Below are 12,922 nucleotides of genomic sequence, written 5' to 3'. Positions count from 1 at the left end.
TTCTGGCTGCTTACGTCAGGACAATAGTAGGAAAGTTTGCAGCCACAGGTGTTTATGCCAGAGAATCTTGGCATAGGGAATGGAGAAAAGACTTGGCAGACAAGTAAGGGAAAAGAAGAAAAGAAGAAATCAGGGTTTCCCTGATTATAGAGAGAAGAGTTAGGTAGGGATATGCAATAGAGCAATAATTTTCTTGTCAGCTGAACTATTTTGGGTGAGAAATATACAGTACTTATATGGTGTATTTAAGGAGCGAGTTTTGAGTTTAGAAATTCAGGATACTAGTGTAGGTAAGTCTGATAGATTAAAATATATTAGTCACTACTCACACCCTGCCCCCCCCCCCGACTCCACACACACACAACGAGCCCTTCGTTGTAGGAAAAGTAGGTAGCTGAGTTTATGATCTAGTTTCACCAAAGAATTTGGCAACACTGCATTGGCCCCCGCACGGGCAGTGTAGTGCGGGCTGGCTCAGCGACCCAGCACCACAGCTTCACACATGAGACGAGTCAGGTTTTCAGTGGAGAACAGCCCACAGCACAGTTCCTGATCCCTGGAGAGTGTGACAGAGCCATGAGAAGTGCAAAATGATTCTAGAGAATGAAGCAATTCTGTATTATTTGCTTCCTGTCCTTTTCATGCACTATGCTGGGTAATTTTTAGAAATGCTTACAACTTGCATTTCTGGAGGTGGCCACTATTTTGTGGAAGACAATTTCTTCTTTTACACTTGGAAAAGGGATGTATTCAGTGACAAAGTTCTTGATGTAAGTGTTGTCTTCTCCTATCTTCCCGTTTTTTTTCTTTGGTTCCTGTCTTTTGCCTACAGCTCACCATTTTTGATCTTGTGGATCCTGGTTTGTTTGTTTTTTTAATTGTAAAATATACATAGCATAAAATTTACCATTTTAACCATTTGCAAGTGTATAACCAGTGGTATTAAGTACTTCACATTGTAGTGCAACTCTATTGTTTATATTTTTTATTTTCTGTATATTATGATGTTTTGACGTGTTAAAACCTTTCAGGCTAGGGACAGATGGCCACTCCCTGGGCTGGCCAGTTCCTGGAGACAGCCAAGGGCTCACCCAGGAGCAACTGTTTGATGTGCAAACTAACCAATCCACAGCTCCTCCATCTGGCCTGTGCCCAGGAAGAGAGTAATCCTCTGCCTTCATCATCCCGGTGCCTGGTGCCAGACGACTAGGCACCCCCATGGCTCAGAGCCTGCAGCCAGTCCTAACCCATTCCCCCCGCCCTGCCTTTCCTCAGAAACTCCAATAAAGGCTGGGCCCAGCCTCCCTCAGGCTCCTGACCTGCCCTAGGACTTTCCCATGTGGCCCTCGTGTTGTACAGTGCCTCCTGTTTCTAGGACCTGTGCGTATAAGACAATTTGCTTTCCTGAGCTCTTCTGTTCTCCTCTTGTGGCCACACCTGACTGACCATCACATAAAAGAACCCAGAACAGAACCATCACCACCATCCATCTCCAGAACTTTTTTCACTTTCCCAAACTGTCCCCATTAAACAATAACTCTACATTCCCCTCTCCCACCAGCCAATCCTGTATTTCAATTAAAGGGTGACACGATGGATATAAGTCAATTAACAATGTTTCAAAGATATTCTGGAATTCAGCTTCAGACGCTGGTAGCATATGCGTATGTTTTTGCATTAACTACCAATGAATTTGCTCTGGGAAAAGTATCAAGCGCTAAACCCCACAGGTCAAGTGAGCTTACATTTGTTCCAGCTCTGTCTACAGGGCTTTGCTAAGAATACAGAGCTCGTAGTGACACCTACACAGCGGCACAGATGAAAACCAGCGGGTTTCAGATTCATCTTCTATAGAATCCTCACAGCCTCCCCCGGAGACGTCCTCGTGGCCCTGGCTGGGTATGGTTTGTTCCCGAGACTTTCCTACCCAATACAGCCACCCAGCACGTTCAGAATTTGAGAGCAAATGAGAGCTTTATCTGCTCATTGAAATCACATGAGGAGCGTTAAAATACAGACTCTCCCTTAGCAATTCTGATCAATCCAATCTGGGCTGTAACGTGGGCACCACAGCTTTTAGACGCTCCCAGGGGATTCTAACGTGCAGCCAAGATTGAGAACCAGCACTTAGAACCTCGGCCAACAGCTGAAATAGTTAAAAATCGCTCATTTATCACACCCCAAAACAAAAGACTCACTTGGGCCTGGCCAATCAAGCAAAAGCTTTGAGCTTCTGGAATTCAGCTCCTAGAACGGATTTGCCTTCGGAACTTGAACCCCATGGAGACAGCAGCTGATATTTCCTGAATAACTATGCGTGCCAGGCACGGTGCCAAGCAATTTGTGGCTTCTGTTTACTCCTTACTCGAACCTGCAAACTGCTATTGCTCCCATCTTCGTAAGGAGGAAACCACACTTCGAAGGTTCGCGTCACCTCACCCAGTCACACTCCCTGAAGCATGGAAGCCGCGAGACCACACGCAGGCTGTGGGACCTCGCTCTCCCGCAGCCACTGCACAGCTGCGCCGTCTGCATACGAAGCCTGCGATGCACAGCCTCCTCTCAGAAACTCACTGTCACGGCCCGAGTTAGGGCTCGGAGGGGACTTCTTTTCAAAGGTGTCACAAAGGGTAATGGGTATCACTGTTCCTGTTTAGATTTAGAACCATGACTATATCTAAGTAGCTGCGTGACTTTCTTCGGGGCCTTTCTTTCTCCACACTTCCCGAAGCGGCACCGCAGGGAGGTCGCTCCATGTCCATCCGCCTCGTGAAAGGCACTGGGGCGCCCCGGCTATGGGCGCTGCATGACCCATTCCTTCAAAAACTCTCTCGGGGAAATTATTCCCCAGGTATACAATGTTTTAAAGAATCCCATTTCCCCAAATCACATGTGCTTTGTGGTGGAGGGAACAGAAGCCAACTTCCCTGCAGAAGCAAACACTGGCGCATGCATACGGCTCCAGCACGAAAGAGCGTGGCCCCTCTGCTTCAGGTGACCCCAGAACTGGCCACAACAGAGAGCCAGCGCCAGGGCTTAGAGCTCTGGCCTGTAGACTCCAGGGGGTGGCTCTTAACCCTTCAGGAAAATGATGGACACAATGAACCATCTACTCAGAACTCAGATCAACACAAAACTTTGCAAATGGCTTCAAAGTGGCCCATGCACTGTCCATGGAGCGCATTAGGAAGCCTGACAGAGAGGGTGTTTCAGCCTCTGAGGAACCACTTTCCCTAACCCTCGCCCCTCCCACCACATGTGTGTCCCAACTGCAGAATTCTTAAGCCTAGTTTTCTGTTAGAGGGGAACAGTTTTAAGCAGCAAAATATTCTGAAGAAAATGAAGCGTAGGACACCTTGGTGATATAACTTGAGGCACAGTGGACCTGAGCTCAAAATGAGAAAGGGAGAGGTGATCAGAAACTTCAAAATAAAGGCCAGGAGAAGCCACGGACGCCTGGCAGCTGAAGCTGCAGATCAGCCTGGGTCTCAGGCCTTCAGCTGAAGAGACGTGTTGACCGCCTTCCCGAAATGCTATCTCCAGAGGTCACCACCACTTCTAGTCTTCTTTTTTTTTTTAACTTAATATTGTGATGGGCTCTTGACGTGCCAGAAAAGAAGTATACCAGCCCCAAAAGCTGTTTTTTCTTTAAGCTGAGGACCTGGCCGTATTCATCTGAAACACCAGTGAAGAACGCCTTGGCCAAGGGTGTAGACACCATGCACAACTTCTCTTCTGGGAAAAGGACTATGCTTCTTACTCTCTAAATTTTAAAAACTCAGTGTAATTGCGTCTTTATTCACAACCACCACTTCATAACATCAAATGGCAAAGTTAAAGATGTCAAGTGAAAACACACATGGAGGAACTTCTCTTAAAGGTCATGTGTTGAAACCTTTTCAACAATCCCCCAACGCATCGTCAATGGTCCTAAATGATAAAGGACCTTGCAGTAGCTCCTGGATATCAACTCACACATTGCCAGGCAAGTTCACTGTGGTTATGCATACAGATTTTGGGATTTCTCTTTCATCCCTACTAGAGTTGTGATATTTTGCATGTATGTAACTGACCAACTTCCTATCAGTTTTATAGCCTTCGTATATATACGAAGAGTGAAGAGAAAACTTCAGTACTGTTTACTTGAGTTTGTTCTGTATTGCAAAGATCATATTTCTACTGATCAGATTTTCTAGAAATTATAGCCCTAAAGAATTTCTAAAGATGAAGATATTTTTAGGATGAGTCAATGGTTCATTCTTGAAATTTTAGAACCAAATTAAAATGCACTTTATCCTAATGGCATGTGGAGAACAGTTTAAAATGGACAGAATCTACCCACAATGATTAGTAAAGCTGCGTGAAGGCAGCTTGGTGTAGGTTGGAAATTAAGACACAAATAGTATCTTATGCAAGGATGGAGGTCTGATATATTTCCTGTGTTCTGTTCCATTTCAGGAAGAAAGTTTCTATTTATCTCTGTGAAACGATGACAGCACTGATTAACATAAGGAGGAATTTATTAATTTATACAATATCCCTTTAGTGGGTAAACAGTTTGGAATACGTTGGTCCCATGCAGATTTCATATCGGACAGCCAAAATAATGTCATTTCCTAAACACCACATGCTTTTTATTATCATGTAAGAAATGTTTTATGTGTACCAATGGAAGATTTTATCTGAGGGGTAATCTGATTATTTCTTAATTTAGACCAGCATTTACATGAGGAACCTCCTAAAATATGGGTCTCAGCCTTTTAATTCATAGGTCTGTGGAGAAGAAAAAAGGGTCACACCCTTGGCCTCAGCTCAGGCCCTTGATCTGACAGGGAGAGAAAGGTCTTTGCCATTTTATTTTTAAAGTGAACAAGTTAGAATTAAGAGGCCAGGTGGTCCATCGTCACAATCTTGGATTAATCTTCTCGTGTTACCCCTGAGATGAGTACTTTCTCTCCTGAGAGTGTGGTGGTTCCGAGCACAGCCTCAGTGCTTAACTGCCTGGCTTTGAATTCTGGCTCCAACACTCAGCAGCTGGGGGACCCAGGGTAAGTTATTTGCCTCATCTGTAAAATGGGAATATTTTACAGGTGGTTATGAAGATAACAGGTTCGTCTCAGTAAGCATTAGCACTCAGAGACGTTAGCCATTTGGATGGTGATAATAATGGTGTCTGAGGTTGACCTTGACTTCACTACAGGGCACTGGCATTTTGCATTTTGATAGTTTCATTTCCAAACTTTGGAAGTCCTAGACTGGCATTCTTGGAGGAAGCAGTAATTCTAACCTGCCCACCCACTGGGACAACGGCTGACAGCAGCAGCTCCAGGTTTCTCAAGTCCCCGCTCCTGAAGGGCTGGACCAAGCTGGTGTCCCACCGGGTACTCAGCCGTGAACTGTCCTCCTTACTGGGCTGGTGGTGCGGCCCCTTTTGGAGGGGCACAGAAAGCAGCTCTGTTATCCCGAGGAAGGAATAGGCAGAGAGAGGGTAAACTGCCAGTGTTTTCTGGGACACAAGGAAGAAAATTAGTTCAAACAGCTCATTAATAATTATTTTACATTGATTACGTTTTGAATTGATGATATTTTGGATATATTAAGTAAATTATATTGATTAAATTATACTGATTAATCAGTATAATTAATTACTGATTAAAATTAATTTCATCTGTTTCTTTCAACCTTTTGTTCAGCGGCCACTAGAAAATCTAAGTTTCCATATGTGGCTCATGCTGTATTTCTGTTGGGCTGCGTGTGCTCTGCTAGAGGAACAGGAGAACTCAAGGCAATCTCATGGTGCCCCCGGTCAGGACATGCGGAAATGATTCCTGCCTCGGGTGGGAGACTGGACAGGCCATTTCTGACCACAGTTTTGGTGTGAGCCAAGTAAACTAAAGGGACCTGGGGGAAAGTGCCCTGGAGCACACAACAGGCATTTGAAATAGCAGAACAAACTCACCAAACAGTGGCCATGAGTTTTGAATCATCAGATAAGCCCTCCTTACCTATGTAAGGATACTGCAGCATTTCATAAGGTTTAAAGTGCTACGTAAACAAAAGACACTAACAAGGACCAAGAATCTACTGACAGAACAGAATTGGTCAATGGCTCTTCGATACTTCCCATTTAAGGTGGGTTCATTTAAGGTGGGTTCCAATATCTGCTTGGTGCCTAGTGGGCTACCTAGTCATCTGGAAAGTGTGTCACTGGGCCCCAAGGCAAGAAGTCAGCTCGCCCGTCTTCCTGAGTGTGTTCACACGAGGCTCTCCTGCTCAGAGTCCTCGCCGTGCCTATCTGCAGAAGCAGACCTGGGTCACGTGTGCTGATAGTGTCCATGCTGAGCAGCAGCTTGGGGGAGCCGAAGCCCCCTCATAATCTTCCTCTGGCCCTTCAGGCCATGAACAGGCATTCAAAGAAAAACACAGCTTCAGAGAAAACCTGCTCTCCCACTCCAGAGCAGACTCCCCACTCTTGCACTTGGCACCTCTGGAGCTGCCCCGGCTTAATATTAAATGAAGGGGAGATACATATACATATATTTGAAAGTCAACATGTGGCAATGATAGAATTCAGGATAAAAGGCAAATTTACTTGAAAACGGGAACCTGTTGAAAATCACTGCCTTTATCTTAAAAATACAGTTTGTGCAGAGGGTCAGTCACAATCAAAGGTGAGACCTTCTCCCTCCTGTTCTTGTCTAAAGGCTTAGGAAAGTGAATAACAACCCTCCTCACCAGTATGTGGCCACCTCCGAGCTCATCGCAAGGCTGTTTACGTAGCTGGGGTGGGGGATATTTTTACACATGCACTCGCGGAGGACAGACAGAACTCCAAGGACTGACATCCCCATCCACACCAGTCCAAGGCAGGCACTCCCCAGTTCAGAAATGGTTTATGTCTCCCAAGTTGAATTCTAAGTTGTTTAGTGAACTTCAAATGCTTTCTCTCAGACACATGTTCTGCATCGTAGTCCCAGCCCCCAAAAACTTGATTTAGCTCCTAAAATAATTGAAAGGTTCTACCAGTAAAAGAAAACAACTGCATAGAAGCCACATTGGTTTCTATATCTTAGCATTCCCGTTGCACAAACTGCCCGGCTCAGGGTGTAATGGGAGATGCGGCTCGCATGGTCCTACTTCATTTGATAACAGCGTACCTTTTACATCCTCCATCTCATTCCCCCCGTGCACTCAGACCCGCCTATACCCTGACAGAGAACAGGGTAGAAGTGTGAGGACAGTGGGGACCAGGGAGAAAAGAACACAGCTGAGAAAGAGTTGATCTGGGAGAGGTCATATCCAGGGTTTAGGGCCCTGTGTCCTTTCCCACCCCGAGGATGAACGTACGGAGAGAATCAAAAGCAGTGAAGGGGGCAGGAGGGAGGATGAAGTTACTTCTTCAGCCTTTACAGACCATACCTGCTCATGGCAGGCACTGTCCATCTCTCTTTCCTCTGAAACTATGGCAGGTGGGAGTCTCTGCTGACTGCTTACCCCCTGCAGGGTCAGTCTTGTTCTCTTGAAGAGTAGCAAGCAAAGCTACCAAAACTTCTAGCTCTCACTGCTCTCTATGAGGCCCGCCATGCTCAGACAGACCCCAGGCTCTGCTCCCGTGTTACACCTTAGGGAGCATCATAGAACTAACTGCTGGGGTTGCCCCAAACCAGGCCAGCACCCACCCGGGAACCCAGGCTCCTGTCCTCCAGCTCCCAGGGCCGCCTCTGGCCTGCTGGGTCACGGCAGGTGCGAGGATGAACCAGCCACTCCTGCGTGTGGCTTTGTGCTCCTAAAGTGCACAGCTGTACACTCAAGAACACCTGTACATGTGTGACAGTAACATCAAGAGGATGTTTTGTAACAGGATACAAACGTCTGCTCCAGAAGGATCTCCAAAGCTTAGCAGGGTTCCTCCAAGCCAAGGTCTTGTCCTCTAATTATCACTATGGACACATTGTGAATTGTCAGGGCCACAGAGAGTTATACTCCCAGTATGTAAATTGAGAAACCTTTAAACTAGGTGTTTGTTGAACTTTTAGGGCAAATAATAAATGCTCTGAACGTTGGCCACGGGACCCCTCTGACCCCTATGGGTTGGGTACCACACTTGCCCTGGGAGACACAGCAGACAAGGCAGGAGGATGGCATGAGCCGGCAGGAAGTCGGGCTGTGCTGACAACCTCCGAAGGCGGAAGGGGCTGCCCGCGCCGCAGGTCCTGAGCCAGGCTGTTCCTGGTGGGACGGGGCCCTCTCCAGGGGCTTCCGACTCTCGGACGGGGCGCAGGGCTGGCTTAGCCAAGGGCCAAGGCTCCCTCCCAGGGGGACTGTGTGACCGTCTGAGAAACGCCAGGGTTAGGGCAGGAAGGAAGCGGGGTGAAGGTGAGAGAGGGAAGGCTACAGACCTTTACAAACCAGGACATGTGTTTACAAGTTTCCAAATGGGTGGGAGTGAGAGGGGAAGTGTGGGAAGGCTGCGCAGAGCAGGGCTGCGGACTGAGCGACTTACTGTGAAAGGCAAGGAGCAGACGGCGAAGGTGATGGTCATAATAGCCAGGAGGATGAGGTGGTCCATCTCCTCCGCCATGGACACCCGTTCGCCTCTCCTGCGCGTCCCAGGGCCGCCCGGGCCGCTGCCCAAGGCGGGCGCGCAGCAGCTTCCCCTGGCCCGGCGGTGCATGCGGACGAGGTGGAGGATGACGCTGAGGTTGCAGGCGAGCACCGCGACGATGAGCAGCAGCAGCAGCGTGGCGTAGAGCTGCAGGTACGCGGTGCGTCCATGCCGGATGAAACACCACGTCCCAGGGCAGTACTGGGAGTACTGCCTGTCGCCCAGCAGCGGCAGGGAGCAGAAGAGCAGGGACGCGGCGTAGACGGCGGGCAGCACGACGAGGCCGCCGCGGCGCGTGACGCGGCGCTGGTACAGGTAGGGGTGCCCGATGGAGAGGTAGCGCTCCAGGGCCATGGCGAAGAGCATGAGCATCGTGGCCAGGCTGAAGAAGGTCATGGCGAAGGCGAAGTAGGTGCACGCGCGGCCCTCGGGCGCCAGTGCCACCAGAGTCTGGTTCCGCGCGTACGAAGCCAGCACCACGGGGCTGATGAGACAGGTCCCCAGCAGGTCGGTGAACACCAGCTCGGTCACCAGCACGTGGAACAAGGAGACGGAGCTCCCGCGGCCGGCGCTGCGCCCCGCGTCCCCCAGCCAGCGGCGCGCCAGCAGCGCCAGCGCGATGAGGTTCCCCAGCACCCCGGCCGAGAACATCACGGAGCTGATGGCTGGGCTCTCGCCCGAGGGGAGCCACTGTCGAGACTCGCAGTCCCCGGGCCGGGAGTTATTGGAGGCATTGCCCATGGTGGGGCGTCAAGAGGGAGACGGGTCCTCCTCTCCCGGCCTGTACCTGGGGGGAGGAGGGTCTGAGAGCCGGAGGGATGGAAGCCGCAGCCCCTTCCGGGCCCCTGCGCGGGCGGAGGGCAGGCTCGGCCGGTCTGCAGCCGCTCCCGCTCGCGGAGAGGCCGCTGGGCTGCAGCATCCGGGCGGCGCTCGAGGCTGCTCCGCCGGCCCGCGCCCGCGCCCAGGGGCCGCCTCCACCTCCACCTCCACCTCCGCCTCCTCGCGGGGCCGGGCTCGCGCGGCGTCCAGCTGTCCCGGGAGCGCCCGCCAGCTGCCCGGAGCGGGAGGCGGCCCCTCGGGTGGCGGTCGGGGCTCGGAGCCGCTGGCCCCCGCCGGGCGGCGCTTACTCAAGCGGAGGGCTGGGCGCGCGCGGGCGGTGCGGGTCTGCGCGGAGTTCCCCGAGGGCGGGGCGACCGGAGAGCAAAGCGACTCAGCAAACGGCAGGGAAGTGGGGAGGCCCCAACCCGTGAGAAGTGGAAACGACGGAAAATACGGACACCAAAGACGGCTTACAGCAAGACCCATATCTTCTCTTTCTTTTTTTAGCATTCTCAGGAAGATACCGAAGAGGGCGGGACCCGTGAGGGAGGAAGTGAAAGCGGCCGGTCCAGCCGGGACCGACCCGCGCGCCCAGCGCCTGCTGCGCTACTGCTCGATCTGCTCGCCGTCATTTCGCCTTTTCCTATGTCAACATCGTAGTGACAACCACTTGTTTAAGCAACCATTTACAAAAGGAAAAAAGAAACGTTCCTTGTAATTCTGTAGAATTGTGTTTGCGGACACAGCTTGACACCACTGCACATTGCTCTGGACTCAAGCTCAGTCTTCAAAGAAAATGTTTAGCCATTAATTTTTTCCACGTTCAGTTAACCGTCCGGAAGACCCATTCCTGGTAAAGTTTATTGGTAAGTGGCCAGTTTCAGAGACTGGAACTGACAAAAAATGGTTGCTGACCAGCTATTGTCGTAATTGCAGAGTCTGAAAATGGGCTGATGTTTAAAACAAAAAAAATTCCGGTTTGACAGATGATGTGGGTAATTACATTGTGTAAGGAAGGTTCTTTTCACTCAGGGAAGGGAGGACTGGAATGATCCGCATGCGGAACTGGGCTGGAAAAACGTCGCGATGTTGGCGTAAAGGGAAGATGGCCCGCTGAGGAGCGCACCTCACTACAGCCAGCTTGCTCTCCAGGAGTATGTCGGCTCCCCCTGGTAATCCGCCCTGGGGATCGGGAAGTGATGGGGTTCCCAACAGGGCACGCTCACAGGGGGCCTATTTTTCTCATATAAGAAGTTCAGTGGGGCCGGCTGGTGGCCCTCCCAGGACTCCCCTCCAGCCCGTCATTCCTAACATGCTGGCCTTCTGTCTACGTGCTCCTCCCCACGTGGTCACCAGTGCTGCCTGTATCATGAGGATTCAACTAGAGAAACAGAACCACTATGAGTGACAAAGAATGAAAGATTCTTTTTTTTTTTTTTTGGAAGGTATGCTTTTGTTAGTGAGGAAGATTGGCCCTGAGCTCACATCTGTTGTCAATCTTCCTCTTTTTGCTTGAGGAAGATTGGCCCTGAGTGCACATCTGTTGCCACTCTTCCTCTTTTTTTTTTTTTTCCCCTCCCCAAAGCCCCAGTACATAGTTGTATATCTGAGTTGTAGGTCGCTGTGGTTCTTCTGTGTGGGATGCTGCCATAGCGTGGCTTGATGAGTGGTGTGTAGGTCCGCACCCAGGATCCAAACCAGGGAGCTCTATGCCACATAAGTGAGTGTGGGGACTTAACCATTCGGGAACATGGCCAGCCCAAGAGATTTATTATTAGGCACTAGACCTACGCTGTTCAATATGGTAGCCACTAGCTACATGTGGCTATTTAAATTTAAATGAATTAAAATGAAATGAATAAAAACTTAGCTTCTCAGTTGCACTAGGTACAGTTCAAGTGCCCAATAGCCACATGTGACTAGTGGTTATCATATTGCTCAGCTCATATATAAAACACTTTCATCAGCACAGAAATTCTGTTGGACAGTGCTGCATTAGACCTTACGTGATCATGGGAGCTGATGGAGGAGTCTGTGCAGGTCTATTTGCTGTCTTTGGTTCGAATGTTGAGGCTGAAGTCACCATAGGTCAGCCAGAAGTTCAGTCAGGGTAGAAAGCTGGATGTGCTTGAGAGCAAAAACAGACTTGGAGCCTGCCAGGACAAACTGGAATTCATGAACAACTGGAATCCTCAAAGACAGTCTGGATCCACATGTGTCTCTCATTACCTTCAAACTCAGTAACACAGTTGTACTGCAAGAGAAGCTGCCCCTGTCACTGAGCTGCACCTGTTCTTGGGTTAGGACTTGGAGCAGCTGGAGTCTGGGTGTGGTCTCGTGCCAACAAGGTGTGCCAGCAGATCAGTGACAGTGTGCCAGAGTTACCCCCTTGCCTGGAGCCCCGCAGTGTCCTTCAGAGCATGGAAACCATGGCTGTTGCTTTGCATCTGCCTTCCAGATCTCATGCAACATCTCTCTCATGGCCAACATTAACCTGAAACCATGCAGGATTCTGGAAAGGGGATCCTGCATAGCTGAGCTGACACAGTACAAAGTCACCACACTGTCCCACAGGTCCAGGTGTCAAGTCTGCACTGAAGGCGGAGAGCAAGGGAGAGACAGCACCATGAGCTTGCTCTCTCCTGTGCCTGTTTCTTTCATTAGGAAAGCAAAAGGTTTTCTAGAAGCACTCCAATAGACTTCCCTTCATATCTCATTAGCCAGAACTTGGTAAAATGGCCTCCCCTTAGCTCCAGATGAGGCTGAGAAACAGGGTATTGAGCATTTCCAGCCTCTTCTAGAGCAGAGGCAGGCAAGGAGGAAGGGGCTGGGACTGGCATGGGTTAGTCAACTGACGGTGTCTGCTGAGATATGCACAGTGCGTTCCCCACCATCCCCTCCTTATGGCTGGAAGGAACGTTCAAGAACACCCACTCCAAGTCCTTCATTTGTGTTTGACAAAACTGAGGCATAGAAAGGTTGACTTACCCAAAGACACACAGAGTTAGTGCAATAAAGCTAGCAGTATGGGAGTCAGACCATCTTATTTACATCCCAGGCCCCTGTATATTGCACACATGGTCCATTTAAAGCCATAAAGGCACACATAACAAGATAACCATCCTCAGTGCTACACCAGAACTCATTGGCAAATCACTCAACACAATTCAGATGTCACTTTTTGCCTGACACATTGGTAAAGGTTGAAAAGATTGCACATACCCAGTATGACCAAAGATAGAAATGGGCCACCGTTGGTGGGAGTGCAACCTTTCTGGTGGGAAAAGTTTATTCATTATTAGAAATTTCAAATATGCTTCATCCCAGAAATAATGTTATAGAAATGTATTGCCCTAGGGAGACATTATTGACAAGTACACGAAGATGTTAGACACACACACACACACACACGGAGCAGAAAGAATGTTCATTATTGCAAGAATCTAGAACTAAATGTCCTTCCATAGAGGATTGGTTTAATAAATTTTGCTATACCTA

The 12,922-nt window shown here is 49.5% G+C and overlaps 1 protein-coding gene and 1 long non-coding RNA gene across 2 annotated transcripts in view; one reads left to right on the top strand and one right to left on the bottom strand.

The window, feature by feature from the left end:
- PTGER2 (prostaglandin E receptor 2) overlaps nt 1-9,936 on the bottom strand; it is a 14,813-nt gene extending 4,877 nt beyond the window's left edge. Inside the window, exon 1 of the mRNA XM_008540603.2 lies at nt 8,504-9,936. Coding sequence (XP_008538825.2) covers nt 8,504-9,346 — 843 coding nt within the window. The 5' untranslated portion in view covers nt 9,347-9,936. The remainder of the gene's footprint in view (nt 1-8,503) is intronic.
- LOC139085040 (uncharacterized) lies at nt 8,782-12,922 on the top strand. The gene is made up of 3 exons (XR_011543024.1): nt 8,782-8,920; nt 9,932-10,290; nt 10,457-12,922. It is a non-coding gene; the product is annotated as an uncharacterized lncRNA (long non-coding RNA).

This window comes from Equus przewalskii, chromosome 1, assembly GCF_037783145.1.
Source record: "Equus przewalskii isolate Varuska chromosome 1, EquPr2, whole genome shotgun sequence".
Lineage (NCBI taxonomy): Eukaryota > Metazoa > Chordata > Mammalia > Perissodactyla > Equidae > Equus > Equus przewalskii.
The sequence above is the reverse complement of the archived record's forward strand: the minus strand, read 5'-3'. Positions and strand labels throughout refer to the sequence as shown.